The sequence below is a fragment of the Urocampus carinirostris genome, chromosome 8, assembly GCF_059441175.1.
Source record: "Urocampus carinirostris isolate Australia breed hairy pipefish chromosome 8, RoL_Ucar_1.0, whole genome shotgun sequence".
Classification (NCBI taxonomy): Eukaryota; Metazoa; Chordata; class Actinopteri; order Syngnathiformes; family Syngnathidae; genus Urocampus; species Urocampus carinirostris.
Genome location: NC_142356.1, coordinates 36,024,671 through 36,042,400, shown reverse-complemented (window position 1 = coordinate 36,042,400; position 17,730 = coordinate 36,024,671). Strand labels below are relative to the sequence as shown.

Here is a 17,730-nt window from a genome sequence, read left to right as displayed (position 1 = left end):
TCCCCTCGTCTCTCTTTTTCTCTCAGTCTTTTTACTTTATTCTCTTTTACTCTTTCTATTTTTCCATGGATTTCTGTCTTTCTCTTTCTCCTTCTCTCTCTCTTTTGCACTTTCTCATTTTCTTTCTCTCTAATGTACTAGTCCGGCCTCCGTGAGAATGTTTGTTCTTTAGTGTGGCCCCTGAGTTAAAATGAGTTTGACACCCCTGTTTTAGTGAATTAGCCAGGTTATTCAATTTCTAAACTTTTCCCAAAATTTAAGTACTAGTAGACATTGTCTTAGTTTAATTATTTTCCATTCATTTTCTATGCAGTTATATTTTAAATCACCACGATATGTCTCGAAATCCATTCTGTCGTTATTTTTAATTCCTTTAATCCTTTCCAGGATTGATCAATCTTTTTCTCATTGTTTTCTTAAAAAAAATGCTCTTTTCCATAGACAATGTTTCATTTTAACTTATTCAACCATAAGTCAGCTATTGTTTCACATTCATTTATCATTTGTCGAACGTAACACTCATTCTAAAAAACTCAGTGTGGAATCAATTGTCCTAAAAAACCTGCCAACTCGAACTCAATGTCAAAAATTTCTAATTGTCTTTTCATCCCTCTGTAATCATAATCTCTTATTGTTGATTCGATATAAAGCAATACCTACTTGTCACCTATGAATTATCTTGTTGAATCGTATCTATTTTACATTACTATCTTAATCTTTTATTCCGCGCAACAATCTTCGTTTTTACTCAACTGTCTTAGTTCCCTTTGTTTTTCTTTTTCTTTTCTTTTTAAAAGAAATATTTCATTCAGTGACTGGAATAGCTTCAGCTACGTTATTAATGATTTCTAGTCTCCAATTTTCTTCCCTGTGATACTATGTCGTCATCTTCAAACTTCTTTCAATTTTTGATAATTCGAAATCATTCACACCACTAGTAATCTATTATTGAATATGAGAAAAACTAAGGAAACAATCTTTTTATGTATTACGCCTCTTTTGAATATGTCCGTTTATAACCAACGAAAAGATGGACACTAAAATTATGGATGGTTTCCAGTCGTCTTCTTTGTTTTACACGCCTCTGCTTTAGCAAAACTACACGTCTTAAAAGTTCTTACCCTTTTTACATTCGCATATTCAACGAGAGATGAATAGTTTTGTTACTTAAACATTCTTTCTTTTTAAACTATTCTGTATAATTATCTAGTATACACTCAGTGTTCACAGTTCACCCTGTTCCTGTGTCCCAGACGCATCATCTATGTTGGGGACGCAACCATTTCCTGTAAATTTTCATTATCATTTAATTCCTCTTTAACAAAGATTCTTGGTTTTGCTGTATGAGATTTTATTTTTCTGCACGCCGATCTTAGCTAACGAGATCTCGTCGCTTCGAGATTACGTCATTGCTGTTGGTAATTGGTTAAGTCCGTCTTTTTCATTGGACAAAACGGCTTTTTCCTCAATTTATTGAAGAGAGCCCTCTCATAAATGCTTTTCTTGCACTTAACTTGGTATTTAGTTCTGTAGTTACTTATTTTTAATTGATGTAGTGTACTATGTCTTTGTTTTAAAGTACTATATTGAATCGTTAGTTTTGTGATACTGTTTAGTATACCTCTAGGGGCATTTCTCTATTACCGTATTACTGTCGTAGTATTTATACGGTACTTTCCTTCAGCGATTTTAATTTTTACCGTGTAACGTTTTGAGTGTTGAGTGACTTAAAATTCGACTGACTCCTGCCGTCACTTATGAGTGCTAAGGGTCATTTTGTCTGTCATTTTGTCCCAAAATGAAAATGTTAAAAATCCCTACAACTGAAGATATTTACGTATTTACTTTTAGCACGGGCGCTGTGCAATGGAGCAAAATGCGCATGTCCTGTTTATAGTCCTTAACACTTACCTAATCAAAACTTTTGAGTTTCTTTGCTACAGCTTCTGGATAAAACTTTCGTTGTCGGTTAAGGTTTTTTCCTGCGAGTTTTTATTAGAAATGTCTTGATAGTGAACCTAAATCGTTTAATTAGCTTTCTTATAAAGTATTTAGCAATTTATATCCAAAACAGGGATTGCTGGTGTGACTACGCGATTGCAAACTGGAGTTACTGGAGTTTTCCATAACATAACATGAGCATCACCTAGAGGCAGTGAAAAATAGTGCTTATGTGGGTGCTGTGACCCCCCTTTATTATCCTGTTAAGCACTTTTATTTTGGTTGCACTCCACAGTGCAAAGACTTCTTGCGGTCAATTTATACACACTGTCCCTTTAAAAAATTTCGAGTGCATGTCTCTTATGAAACCATATTCTAAAAATTATATTTTACACATTTTCGTCACATCTCACATTTTTCTTTTTTCCTGTAATGTTTTTGATTTTGGTACTTTAGAGCTTATCTACCTCAGGGCCAGTGAGCCCTTCATGAGGTAAAGTGTACTTGTACTTTCCAAATCACCAACCGTTTTGGCATGTTATACAGTAGTGTCACACTTAACCGGGTCGCTGTCTCTAGGATGCTTCATGGTCGTCAGCGTCGCTCTTCGGATCTCCGGTTGCACTTTCGGAACCGCAATTTCCATTCGCCGCTGCGATTTCTCGAGCTCTGCTCCTAGTAACAACCATATCAGACAATTTATTATCACACACAGCTTTGTCACCCACATCTTGTTTTCCTAATTTGAACGTTACTGTCCTGTTGATCTTGCTTGGTCTCGTTGACGGTGGCAGCAGGGGTCAGCAATAAATGATTGGTGAAAAATTAATGCCATTAATTGCGAAAAATTAATGGAATGGTTGCTTAAATTCATAAATCCATTTATTGCAAAATTTAAATAATTAGCAACTATTGCGAGTTTGCGACCCATTAATTGCGAAATTATCCGGGTTTTTTGTTAGTCGATTGCGTCAACAAACGTGCAAATTCTCTCGCCGCGCGAGCATTTCGTATGCGGTCAAGGGCACATACACGCACAATCGGGACAGTGCATGTATACGCGTAAGCTACCGTGTTTCCCCCATTATAAGGCCCAGCTTTTTATGAGAAATGAAATTCAACCTTGTCAACAAATTGCCTAGAAGCCCAACTTTTTTGTTTTATAACAACCGCTTCTGGGACAGCGAATTTGTTTCCCACATCGTTTCATCTAATGAAAATCTCTAACATTTTCACTATATCCGATGTTTCTATGTTGTACACATTTTGTTCAAAAATGAATGTGTAATAAATAGCAACATCTCTTATTACTAAGGTGTCTTACTGCGCATGATAATGTTGGCGTGAATGTTCCATCATTCACTGTTCATCTAACCTCAGTTAGTGTTCCGACAATTCGCATATTAATTTAGGAGGAATCGACAAATTATAATTATAAAACAAGCCCCAACATGCCGGTAGCTGATGTGATCACCAATAACTCAGAAGATATTTTTTGTACTAAAAGTAAAGATTAAAGGACCAGTTTGTTCGACCATATTGACACGGCTAGCACACCATTAAATTACCAATTAATGGCTAGAAATCCAATAAATACCCATCAATTGGCCTTGCCGCAAAAAAAATTAATTTTAATTTTTTCGCACTTAAATATTATTTTTTTCCAAAAATCAATTAATGATGACCCCTGGGTGGCAGCGTGAGCCCTCGACCTGGACTGCGGCCAGCGTTGCCCTCACGACGGTGTACGGTCCCTCACGCCTCTGATGGTTCCTCTTTCGTCGACCTTGATGTACACGAGATCCCCTGGGACGTCTTTTCAAATGGTTGTTCGACCTTGGACTCCTGTCTCTTAACCAGCTAGTAGATGACAGCCGTCAATTGTCACATTCAGTCTCTCAGTTCAGTTTGTAGTGTTTTGTAGTTGCTCAAGTGGCCCAGATGCGGTGCTGGTCTGCCTGTTACACGGATATGATTTGACCAAAGTGAAATTATCTGAAAATTAGGTGGGGGTCTGGGGGGTGCGGGCCCCCAACTGGGTCCAGGGCAGTGCCCCGGTGGGGGGACTAGTGGGGCGAAGTCCCCCCCGAAGCTCATGGGTTTTCCGTGTTTTTAAAGTACTTTCAATGCATTCAGATGACAAAGAAATAGACAAAACAACAGCATCAATTTTCAATGTATCTTCCCATATAAAATTACAGTTTAAGTCAAAATCAGCCACATTAAAAAACATTGGACTACCTGTGCTTTTAAAAACTATCACTGAGAATACCATCATATCTAACTCATGTGATTACTAAGTTAACACATAAATCATGTTGAAGAGTTCAAATTTCATGAACAAATAATTGTATCATGACCAAACGAAAAGTAACTCATTAGAACATACCTCTAATGTCTTTGTTATGGCAGAAGAGTTTATCTATAAATGAAAGTACTGTAGTGGGTTGTACCTAATTCACCCACGGAACCATTGTTTAATGTGTTGTTTTTGTAAGATGCCCTTCACGACCTTTAGAACAAACAAATTTATCTGATATAAAGTCAAAGGTATTTCCCTGTTACCTATTCTCCCTGCCTCTGGAGACACAATCACCGATTTCCTGGAATGCAGATTCAAAATACAATTTTAGCAGTATTTCTGTGTTAAAATAAAATAATTCACAATCCAAACGTATCAATATTCCTCAGATTTGTAAACACTACGTCAATCAACAAGATTCTAGCGTGATTCAAAGCAGACGTGTGTTGTTAGTTATCACCGCCCTGTCGACGGCCTTGGCCGTCTGGCTCAGTCCATTGTGACGTTCACTCGCAGTCTGCCGCCGGAATGTTTTCGTGAGCTTATCAGTACCAAACTGACCTTGGTGTCCAGCTGTCTACCTTTTTCTCCTCGTAACTGGCTGCAACCAGCACTGTTTGAGAACAGCCTGGATGTGCTCCAGTGTCCCCACAACCCTTCTGTAGACAAGCGGCCAGACAATGGATTAGTGAACGTCTTTGTTTGCTCTTTGCTCGTTTTTCTGTCCATCTTCGGCCCTTTTCAACGATCGTCTGACTTCTGAATCCTGTTAAATCGGTCATGTTTACAAACCCGGATGTTTAGTCTAGGTTAAATGACTGAATGAATGAATGAAGACATCACCTTAGCAAGTAATCTGCTCTTCATTGTATTTTGAAAAAGCCTGCCAAATTGTCCTCAATTTACCCAAACTATGCTTATTACGTTTATCGGAACAAGATCTCACAAATCAAAAGGCCACACGCAAACGGAGCACTTGACTTGACGAATTAAGTAATCCCTCCATTTTTTTATTTTTATGACACCACTTAACATAACGTTACATAAAGTAAAGGGAAAACAATACACACGGTCGAGCTCAACTTACACACGGAGAAAGACAGAGTGGTGGGGGTAAGGGGGGGTAAAAAACAAAAAACAAAAAAGACAAAAAGAACCAACGGTTTGCGCTAATAACCCACAAAAACCAAGAAGCAGTCACTCCATCATTCATCCATGCCTCCATAACTCCACACCCAACGCCAAACAAAACAAAAACAAAAAAGACAAAAACACAAAGGTTCTCCTCCGCACAGCGTCGTCCTCGCCCTTAAACAGTTAACTATAAATCACCCGCGTACAAAATAAGATATTTTATTTCCTTTTTTACAAAAATACAGAATATAATTTGCATAAACAGTCAAATAAATATTACATTTCAAAAGGGTCTTTAACAAACGTTTAGGACACTTTTACTTGTATTTATTTTTATTATATAATTACCTCTTTTTAATATTAAATATAAAAGCAGTAACGTTCGCTCATTGGTAACATTTTTTTAATGACTGTTATTATTTAAATAAAGAGAAATCACATTTAAGCAAGCGATGTTATCTGCCATTGAAATAAAAATCACTCAGCGAAGCCCACGACCCTGAGATTAAGAATCTCATGCTCCACCGACTGAGCTAGCCGGGCGGGGGAGAACACACATCCACAGACAGAAACACACACGCACAGTTCTCGCTAGCTGGCACACACCAACATTCCCGAATGAGACATCTCCCACACCAAAACATGTCATCAATTCCCACACATTCTTTGTATCGCCTGTTCTATGCGAAAGTATTTTAATAATAAAACATCGATTACTGCTCATTTTTTAACGTCGGTCTAATAAAATCAGATTTTAGAAAATGGCGATCTCCCACGCACCACACTTTTTATTAAGTCAAGGTTACATGTCCGACTCCCAAATCATAAATCCACTAGGGAAACAAATAAATATTTCCCGTATCAACCATATATAGATAGTCTATTGTTGAACTGTCATTAGCAAATGACGACGTCTCGTCTTCGCTTCTACACAGAACTCAAGACAATAATAAATATAAAAAACAACCGACGCCGCTGCACCATTTTATCCAGGTTTTCAAGCAGCCCATGTCCCAAAACAGACAGGATTCTTTGAGCTCAGAACTCCCGTCGGACATAAAAATCTCAACTCAGTCTATATATCTCATCCGTCCGAACTCGGGCCTGACTACAGACGGAAAATCCCACGTGCACGAATTTTCATAATTTAGCTCCGACGCCACAGGCTCCTGTCCACCCACGAATCTCCACAAGCAAACCGAAGTAAGGAGAGAAAAAAAATCTTCCTTACCTCAACCGCTCATTCGAGACCGTTCCACTGATAAGTCTTTTCCCTTTTCTTTTTTACTTAATTAGTGCCAATCCACGTTGCGGCGCCAAATGTTGTAGAAATTGGAGGTCCGATAATCGAGAGAAAGTCTTCTCATAAGTGGATAAAAGAAATAGACAGGAGCCAGTCTCGTTACGGAGGGAGATTGTCACTTTATTGATGCGTCAATAAAGATCTCACAGAGCTAGGAACATGACAATGTATTTAAAGCTGGTAGTGACGATTAGGCTTCGATTGAGTACACCCCAAAAGGCGGTCCTGTATCACGTATGAGTACGTGACCAGTCCCGTGTACGCCGTATGAGTACGTGACCGTTCCTTGCACGCCGTCTGGCAACGGTATCTTCAAGGTAAACTCTAATCGTCTGGTAACGGTATCTTCAACCGAGGTCACCCCGACCTTTTCCCACAAGCAAGTAATGTATTGTAAGTTAATGTAGACATGTATGCAAATCTATTTCTATATATGCAAGTGCAAATGCTTTTGAGGATTTGCCACAACAGTTATACGATTAAAATGTATATCTATGTTGTATATTTTAAATGGTGTAAAATGACAGTTCTGTCGGATATGAAAAAAATGTTGTGCGAGTCATTAATCTTAGTGTGGCACACTGATTTAAGGAAATTTGAAAGTGGCACTCCACACCGAAAAGGTTGCTAACACCTATCCTAGACAAAGGTTCAATACCAATACTACCCTTTCCTCTCAATCTTGCAATTAAACTCTTGCAAAGCGCATATGTTATGTCACTAAAAGCACAGATCAAATTCATGACGTGGTAAGAAGTAATTCATTAATTAATTAATTAGTTACAAGTTCTCCAGTTCATGCACCCACTAATTGTGAACTATTGTGAATGCGTCTGATATGCTTACCCAATTAGTGGCGTGAAAGGAGACTTCTCTGAAGAGATGAGTCTTTTTACCTGAATGGACATTATTGTTCTGGACTGCACTCAAATGTATGGACACAATATTATTCACCATCAATTTAACATGCTCTGTCGTAAAATTCCCCAAGTAAGCGTGTTTAAATCTCATAGCATTTAATCGATAGTAAAATAAGCAGTATTCATTCCAGTCAAAATGAGGCCAATTCTCTACCCAGAGTGCCTAATGTTTAAATTCATCAGCTAGTTCATTGTTAGCCTGCTTGCTTAGCTTTCCACTGTTTTAGAAGGCAAGTAGGGATTGAATGCACCTTTAAGCACAGTGCATCTGAGCTGCCATTTTTGGGATGTCGTAGGCGATCAGCGCCATTGCAGACGGCACAGACACTGTTTTCAGAGATGCTTCAAGTTGTGTAAAATACATATTGTGGATCACGTTACCTTTCCAAGATGGTGACATCTATAAGTGTATTTTTGCGAATTTAGGAAGTTAGTTTTCTGCTGAAACATCACTTGTATACAGGAAAGGCTGATGTACCTGAGAACTAATGCACACAGAAAGAAGAACACATGCCATTACGAAAGACACAATGGAAAATTACTGTCGCAATTGTAACACTGGCGTTTTTACTGATGTTGATGTTTGCCCCGGTAACGGACCATTTTGTTCATTTTGATTCTGAGCTTGCGTGAGATGCTTTACTCCTCTCCATATTACATTTTTTGTTGTGGTCACCATATGACTAATGCTCAATGCTGTGGAATTAAAGACTATTGACACCTCTTATAAAGTTGTGACGTAAATATTGACTATATATTTGGACTGTCAGAGCCATTTGTTGTATATTCAGCGTTATTGTGCTCCACAGAAACCTAGGCCCCTGTCACTGTAGCCATGGTGCTAGTCTGCCTTGTGTTGATGTAAAAAAAGACACTGTTTGTTGAAGGATATTTCTTTTTTTCTGTGAGGACAGTTTGTAATGGCACAAAATAGCACACAGGCACTTCCTGTGGAAGGAAGGGAACCTTTTCAATTCTATGCCTTGTACTCCAAAGAAACTTCACGCTGGATTTCACTGGCACGTTGTTTCACATCTTATTTGATGAATCTCATCAATTTATTTCATTGCAAATTTGAGTTTTATCTTCTGCTCTTTCCAGGGTTTTCCTCTGACTACAGTACTGGGACCCCCCAAGGAGAGGTGGTGTTGGGAGCCACATGCTATGACAGCTATTTACTGAGAATGAATCATGACTTCAGTGGTACTGGTTGACAATAGTGGGGCAGTGGTGGAGTACATCACAGCTGTGGAAGACCCACTGCAGGTTGGTTTTGTGAAAACTCATGCAAAAAAAAAATCAAAAACTAAGTTTTGCTACAGTTTATCTGAATGCTAGGACTGCAATGCTTAGTTGACCTTGACAAAAATCAATAATATAAATAGTCAACATTGAATTTCATTGTTGACTATTATCGCCAAACACGTTTTTCCAATAGAGAAAGGCATCTCTACATGAATATAATCTTTGCTCAGAGTCGCTCATGCCAAGTAGCCAATTGCATCTCTTTTTCGAGTGGTAACATAAACATACATATATGGCAGAGTTGACGTCACCTACATGTGTCAAAACATCTTAAGTATTGTAGCATTTTAGCCTGAATACAGCAGATAAAAAGACTAATTGTAAAGTTTGCAAAGCAGACCTTGCGTATCATCGCAGTGCCTCAGTGATGCATGAACATTTATAAAGCACCTCAGAGGTTGAACGAAACAGAGTTTGACTCTCCTCGCTAAGATTCAAGTAAAGATTAAACAAATACGATTTTGATGAAATGACTGCACATTTAATGTGCTATTTTATTTCGCTATAAAAGTATGAGCGTTATGCCAGACTGCATGCAGACTGAAGAACAAACGTGAGTTGTTAAAATGTTAAAAATGAAAAATAGATAGATAGATAGATAGATACTTTATTCATCCCCTAAGGGAAATTCACATTTCCAGCAGCATCCCTGAGCTGAGAACAGTACAACAATAAAGCCAAAAGAATACAATACACAAATACCCAGTGTGACGTGCAAATGCCCACTTTAGCATGTTATATAGAGTAACCAAATAGTGCTACACAGAACACATAATGCAGTAAGATTCAGTAATATCCAATGTAGGTGGTGTGGTTTAATGTGGGCCTTTACTCTGCCGGGTGGAGTTAAAAAGCCTCATGGCATGAGGAAGAAAAGATCTCTTCAGTCTGTCCGTAGTACAAGACAGTGACAGCAGTCTGTCACTGAAACTGCTCTTCTGTCCGGAGATAATGCTGTGAAGCGGATGCGATGGATTGTCCATGATTGACCTCAGCTTTTTCAGTGCCTGTCTCTCAGCTACTGTTGTTAGGCTGTCCAGCTCTTTGCCCACAACAGAGCTCGCTTTCCTAGCCAGTTTATTGAGACGAGAGGCATCCTTCTTCTTGACGCTGCCTCCCCAACACGCTGCCGCATAGAAGAGGGCGCTTGCCACTACTGTCTCATAGAATATTTTCAGGAGCTTTTTGCAGATGTTGAAGGAGGCCAGCCTTCTGAGGAAGTAAAGTCGGCTTTGCCCTTTCCTGCATAGAGCTTGTCAGTTGTTAGAACCATTTGACTTCATACTGTTGAGAATAGTCAAGTTATTTTGTAACACTTTTCAGTTCACTACTGAATGTACTTCACAAAATGCACATGTTTGTTTTATTTACAGTTGTATTGCTGCTAATGAGCTTGTTTTCGGTTTACAGGGATAAACAATCTTTATTTTAATGTTTTTTATTTGCCTGTCCCTAAAAATGGACAGGGGTTTATCCATGGATTTATGTTCGTATTGACTTAACACTGTGACCAATTGGTTTTAGATATGTATTCAATTTTTTTACGAATATGCAGTATGTTCAATAAAATGGGTATTTTTTTTTTTGCTGTGCACATTTTTGTTGTGTTCTTTATCATTTTCCACTTAATTAAATCCGCTTCAGGCTAAATTTAAGAAAAAACTACTGTAATGATTATTCGACATATTGTTTTACTAGTCGACTATTAAAATAATCGTTAGTTGCAGCCTTACTAATTGCCATGTTTCTAACCTTTCATCTTATTGCCTGTAAGGATGGTGAGTTTGATGTGGACCTGGAGATGGAAGGTGAAGTGGAGGCTGAGTGTGAAGTCGAAGAGGTAGAGGTTGGAGGAGATTCTGAGAACACCCAAACTGTCATTGTGGAGGAGATTCCTGGAGCAGTCGTATGTGGGGAGCCAGGTTACTCATCCCAGGTGGTGGTGTATGACAACCAAACATACATTATGAAAGAAGTGAGCAATGAGCTAGACGTGGAGTCCATAGAGGAGGCAGGTGAGCTTGTTTCTCCAATGCATGTTTTTCACGTTCTGTCGCTCACAATCTGTTTATCGTGCTGGAAATGACAGACTACACTTGCACGACATGCATATTTTAAGGCTTGTACATCTCTTAGTGACTTTATTTGACAGTGGTTCTCAAATGGTCTGTTTTGAGGGCCCACCATCCATCCATTTTCTTTGCCGCTTATCCTCACTAGGGTTGCTGGGTGCTGCAGCCCATCCCAACTGTTTTCAGGCAGTGGTCAGGGAACACTCTAAACTGGTTGCCAGCCAGTAGCAGGGCAAGGGCCCACCATCCCACCCATACTGCTTGCTATGACCCAAATAGGGAAAAATAATATCCATTCATCAATTTATTGAAATGATTGACCAGGGTTATTATAATATATTCAAGTTAAAAGAAAGACCACTATAGCACATTTGACTAACACGCAAAAGGTCCCCGGTTTGAGACTGGGTGGAACCATATGTTGGCCTGGAGAGGGATGGGCGTCACAAGGCTGTATTTGACCTAGACACACCACAGGAAATTGTGCCCCTATGGTCCTAGTGGTTAAGGGATCCAACCAACCAAAAACCAAAACTACTTCAAGTAATAATATTCTCTTCATTGCTCACTTAGCTGCATTTATAATTAAATCAAAAATGCTTCACTTCAGTAGCTTTGTCTTTAAGATGATAATAACTATTACCACTCATACATTCTTCCCTTTCATGTGTTTGGTGTAGTCAACATGTGTAGACAAACTTTACCAGTTATTTTCTGTGGTGATAAATAGCGGCTGTCAACTCACATTTATATGCCATTATCACCATCTACTGTTTAGAAGTGTAATTGACCCTGAGTTATTCTTTTCAGTCACTTTTCCACCCACTGATAATTATTCTGCTACAAACTGTTGGGTCCCAACCCACCAGATGAGAAACAGCGCTGTAGGGAAATATGTCTTTTTTCTCTCCTTGACCACTTGTGAATTTCATGTACAAAAAAAACATTTTCAAAACTTTCCTTTTTATTTCTCATTCTTAATGTTTTTCTTCAGTTGGAAACAACACATTTATACAATCATATTTTTCTCCAAAATCTTCCAATTTGACAAAAAAATGCACATTTCAAGCATACGTAATTTTTCTTATTTGAAATTGAATATCTTGTTCCTCCAATACAAAAAGAACAATCATCCGTAAAGGAAAACGGGTAAATCATTTTGCTCATTTTAAGAAATATTTTAGAATTAGAATTGTCTTTTTTGTCATTGACTACAACATAGTGAACATTGTTGCAACAATATTAGACATGGAACTCCGGGAGAAACACGTAATAAAGACTAAAAAGAGAAAAATAAAATGAAAGAATGTCACGAAAAGTAGGAAAATATTTAGAAGGTAGTACCTGTTGTCTGGCCAAAGTTGTAATAATAATACAATGAAAAATAATTTATTGTAACAATGGTGTAAAAAAGTAGTGTAATAACATTTTCGGTTATTTTAAACAAAAAAGGTATAACGGCGGCAGTAGCTCAGGAGGTAGAGCGCGCGTCTTGGGATCAAGAGATCGCAGATCGGCTCCTCCGTGTTCATTCAAAGTGTCCTTGGGCAAGACACTGAATCCCTAATGCCCCCAATAAGCAACTTGTTGCCTTGCATGGCTGACCCTGCTATCAGGTGTAAGTGTGTGTGAATGGGTAAGCGCTTGACTTGACTTGAAAAAGTGCTATAGAAATGTAGACCATTTACATTGTATTACACAAGTGAGATTCTGTGCCATTTGGGCAAAGATCTTTTTTTGACCCTGTCTAATCAAATTTATTGTTCACTGAAAAGCACGTATGGGTTGATCATAAACAGCGTGTTTTCCTTGATTTGCTGTAAAATACCTCCGTTTAATGTGGAATCAGTGTTAATGTGACTACTGTATTTGTAAAACGTTTTCAGCACTAATATGTGGTGTAGGAAGCATTAGTCTATAATCTTTTTACCATTTATATTGAAGAAAAACATGAGCATATTTCCACTGTTCCCATTATTCCTTACAGACACACGCTGCTATCTTGTGGACAAGAGGGCTAAATTAGTTTTTTCCCCACCATGTTTTCTAACAATACAGCTAAAAATTATTTCGTTGATACTATGACACTTACCTTTTTCACTTACATGTTCCTGCAGGTTTTTTAGATATTCCTTTTTTTTACTAGAATTTTTAGAAGAATGAAGTAATAGTACTAATGATGATCATAATAATACTGATAATAATAATACTGTTGTTACATTTTGAAAGTACAGTGGTAGATTGCAATTCAAAGAAAATACTTTTAAGACATTAATTTTATTTTAACTGGATGAATTTTTGCAGTGGCAAAGTTAGTGTGTTATTCTATTATTTGGTTGTCCTCTTATTCACAAAGAACAGCCAACCCTAACATAAAATGATGTGGCAGGAAACATTTGACCCACGGGCCATTAGTTAGATTCATGTGTTTTATGGTATCTGCACCGGTTTTTCTTAGATCAAACTGGGTATTGTAAAGAAAAAAAGCATCCCCGCCGCAGCTCAATTGGATTTCTTTACGCGACGAGCCAAGGCTACGAAAGGATTTCCGGTGTCGGCCGCGGATGAATACATCATGGGCGTCGTTACGCGCCCGTTTGAAATTCGGCGATTTCCTATATTCAGCGGAGTGATCTGAGATAGTTGCTTCCCGTACAATTCAGTGAGAAGTCAATGTGAATCTTCAGCTAGGGGAAACATGGCGACTTCGCAACGTGACGGGCACGCAAACCAGCTTGATCTTCTCATCAGAGCCGGTAAAATATATTTAAATACGGTTTTCCTAATCCGAGAGTTGCAGCAATGCAAACCCTGCACAAACCCAGACTGCGCTCGCTCACTGAGCAGAGTAGGCTGCTGGAGTAATGGAGGACTATCAGGAAGTAATCACCTTGGTAGCAACCTATGCCGCTTGCTAACGTTGCGCGAGTTTGTTAAGCTTTTTTTGTAAGAAAACATACACGAAGCACGCTGTTTAGTCTCTACTATGCGGTGTGGCCATTTTGCACAGGGGATTGCTATTTTCAGCTACCGTGCTGTGGAGAATAACGGGTGTCGGGTCGGCTCTGGAAAACCAGGAAGTGCAAAACTGTTGTCTTTCCTACGTCTTTGCCACGCTGTCTCTGGAAGGACATGTGGTTTCAGCTTATCTATTTGTAATTTGCCACAATTGAGAATTCTTGCCCATTTAAGTCTGAGGAGCATTTGGTTTTTCGATTATTTTTTTAATGCAAATGAATTTTTGAGAGTATATTTGTTGCAGTAGTCACATGCAAAATGATATAATTTTTTCTCAGTGATGGTTTGAATATGTTTTTGGGCTCATAATTTTATATTAATCGATACTTGGAAAGGTTTTAATTGTTTTAGGTGTGTATTTGAACGTTTCTATTGTTTCCGTTATCGTGTTGTATAGCCTGTGTTCGCAGCGTGGGGCGGCCTCCCTCCCTTTACGGAGTCGATGCAAAGCGCAGCATATATTCTCCGTACTAAACGACAAGATCATTTGTGCGAGTGTTCTTTGTTTTATTCGTACTTTCTTGGAATCGGTCTTGTTTATAAAAATTGTCAACGTTCCAAGTCCTATTTGGAAGGCGGAAGCGTTGTCTGGAAAGAGGAGGTGTTCGTATTTTGATCGACGGTGATTCCGACCAATGGTGTTTGTTTTCATAAAACGTCATCTCTTATTCAGGTTGACCTCAGCTTGGGCGGGATTCGAGCTGCAGTTTCATCCAATGGTTGGGGCTTATGCTGTTGAGTGACAGGGGAACCCGTATGCTTATTTGAAGAGAACTGGAGGGAAAGGTTTAGGAGTGTAAACACGGAAGTCATTTGTGGCACTACTTTTTTGTCCCAACTAAGCGCTATTCCAGGCTTTCTCGTGTTGCATTTATTTTATCAAATCTCATACTTGTCAATTTATACGTTTTCAAAATTTTTAACAATTTATGTACGATATTATAAAAAAAAACTACGTACCATAAGCAACACTAAACATATTGCAAGTGGGGAAATAAAAAAAGATGAACATAAGACTTGTTTTACAGATGAGCTTGTTTTTTTTTCTTTGACGTAATGTGCCTTGCTGTGAGTTTTTTGTTGTTTAATAATAATATTTTGCAATAATATGTGGTCTGTGCACCCCTTTGAGACTCATTGTGATTAAGGGCTATACAAATAAACATGACTTGACTACGGGGAATTGCAATCATTATTAACGGGAGCAGTTTGCTGAGGTTGACAGTTCTTACATTTTATTCATGCAAATATGATTTTGAAAGCATTAAAAAATTGCATTTTTTTTTTCAAGTGGAATTATGTTCCATCCTGTAAAACTCATCGTTAATGTATATGGCACTGTTGAATCGTTAACTTTTTTTCAAATTTCCAGAATGGCTCCCTGTTTGTTGGGCTTGTTGTGGTGTGGACGCCTACCGTTGTGTCATGTGTGTTTTGGGTCCAAGTGAATGAGTGCGTCAATCTAAAGATAGCGCCATGCAGTAGCCAACACTTTAGTTCAACGCCAAACATGGAGAGTGGCAGTGACAGGGTTTCGTGTTTCCCACAATTGATTGACAACAGCAGGTGCCCTCCCTTTTTTTCTCAGGACCCCAGAGACCTTTTTCTTCTGTAGACCATTTTATATCAGTGGAATTTCCCAGCTAAGTAAAAAAGAATGGTTGATTTATATACTCTTTTGCAATTATTATACAGTAATCTGTTGGAAGGCATCTGTTTCAATTTTCATTTTTATCTCTTCATTTTATCCAAATTTTTCTTTAGGTTTATTAAAAAAATGAATTTATTTAAAAGTGCTGTACCGAATTTGGAATTGTACTTGCTGCCAACATCAACTGGCTGAAAAAATGTTTTGAGGGGTTTTGGTTTGGACTGTACTAGTAGCGGGCTCTTTCTTTCACTATTTTTATCCTGTACGAACAAATAGAAATTTAAAAAAAGTTTTGTTAATTTCAGTATAATTTCCTTTTTTTTTTAAATAAAATTAAAAAAAATTGATAAAAATGCAGAGACTGCTCGCTAATTCACGATATTTTATTTAAAAAAAAAAAACAAAGATCGGATTAAAGAAAACAATGGATGCTTACCCACATCACAGAGGAATGTTTTGGACAGTCAAAATTCAAGCTGATTGGCTATTCAATTTTAAAAATAAGATGAATGAACGTTTCGGACTGACAAGATTAATGCTGATTGGCCAGCATCTCTTGACTTGATCTCTTTTATGGGTCTCTTTCATTTCAGTTTGGTGACACATACTGGATAAGAAAATCTTACACTTTTTAAGGACACCTCAAATGACCCACCCTACCTTTAAAAAAGAAACTTGATGCCGGGAATTAATTTTAAACATGTTAGTCTGCCTCAAGATTTTTATTTATTTTTTTCTGGGGAACAAAAGTGTGCCCTGGCTCAAAAAATCTCGTGAAACACTGGCCTAAGGAGCTAATACACATTTGATAGATAGATAGATAGATACTTTATTCATCCCCGAAGGGAAATTCACATTTCCAGCAGCATCCCTGAGCTGAGAACAATACAATAAAAAGGAGAAAGAATACAATATACAAATACCCAGTGTGACGTGCAAATGCCCACTGTAGCGTGTTATATAGAATAACTAAATAGTGCTACACAGAATACATATTGCAATAAGATTCGGTAATATGCAATGTAGGTGGTGTGGTTTACTGTGGGCTTTTACTCTGCCGGGTAGAGTTAAAGAGCCTCATTTGTAGGGAAACGTGAGTGTGTAGATGCCCGAAAATAAGAAAATGAATAATTTATTTTGCTATTTCATTACAAAATCCAGCTGAAATTGTTGGTTTGTTGCCTTAAAAAAAATGAAACAAAACGTTACGTACGATCTGCCATTTAATAATGTAAAACATCCACTTTGTTTACTTATCCAACATTTTTTCAGCAGCATTCGTATGATAATTTCCTAACAGTTGAGCTGATTCATTTTTGTTTTTCCAGTGGAGGCTTCTGTCCATGGCACCCATGTGCACTGCTCTGACAAAACCATTGAGGCGGCAGAAGCTCTCCTTCATATGGACTCGCCCTCCAGTGTTAGAGAAGACTGCAGTCCTGGTAAATAGTTTTGTTTTGCATGATAGTGGAGTTCCAATGTTTTTTTTGTGTGTGTTTTTTTCCCCCTGCTGTCTTTACTTCCGACTTCTGTTTCAACCACCTGTTAAAACTATTGCTCAAATTTTTATTTAAATTTTCGGCCAATGTAAAGTGATCTTCACTGTAAAGATAACTCACACTGACCATTTCACCGATCTCATGAATTTGTTGTTGTATAAATCTGTCCAGAATCTTTTATGCCGCCGTATGTAGCAACGCCAGAGTTCCTCCATGCCGCCATGCGTCCAGACATTGCCGGGACAGAAGTGGAGATATCTACGGAGGACTGCTGCGAAGATGATGAAGACGAGGATATCACCACCTTGACAGATGAGCCAGAAGCTGAAGAGGACAGTGAGCCTGTCAGGAAAAAAAGAGGTAGACAAAATGTTTTCTGTTGATGTCCAAATCGAAAGCGCGCAAAAGGGGGAAATCATTTGTCTAGAGGTATGCGATATATTTATTCATGTTGAAAATGTAAACATATAAAACTTAATGGGAAAATAAAAACATTTTAGAGAAGGGGAATGAGTTATTTGTAAACTGTAAAAAGGGACGGCTAATCGAAGAAAATAAGTACTTATTCAGTCATACCTTGAACCT

The 17,730-nt window shown here is 38.2% G+C and overlaps 1 protein-coding gene across 6 annotated transcripts in view; it reads left to right on the top strand.

Moving 5' to 3' along the window:
• Window positions 1-17,730, top strand: part of elf2b (E74-like factor 2b (ets domain transcription factor)) — a 35,444-nt gene that overhangs the window by 11,330 nt on the left and 6,384 nt on the right. For 4 of the 6 annotated variants that reach the window (XM_088342542.1, XM_088342544.1, XM_088342541.1 and 1 more), the window contains exons 2-5: window positions 8,702-8,866; window positions 10,680-10,920; window positions 16,975-17,088; window positions 17,317-17,505. In XM_088342542.1, coding sequence (XP_088198668.1) covers window positions 8,792-8,866; window positions 10,680-10,920; window positions 16,975-17,088; window positions 17,317-17,505 — 619 coding nt within the window. In that variant the 5' untranslated portion in view covers window positions 8,702-8,791. Of the gene's footprint in view, window positions 1-8,701; window positions 8,867-10,679; window positions 10,921-13,451; window positions 13,734-16,974; window positions 17,089-17,316; window positions 17,506-17,730 lie in introns of those variants that run through there. The other 2 variants (XM_088342546.1, XM_088342545.1) reach the window with 2 other exon arrangements.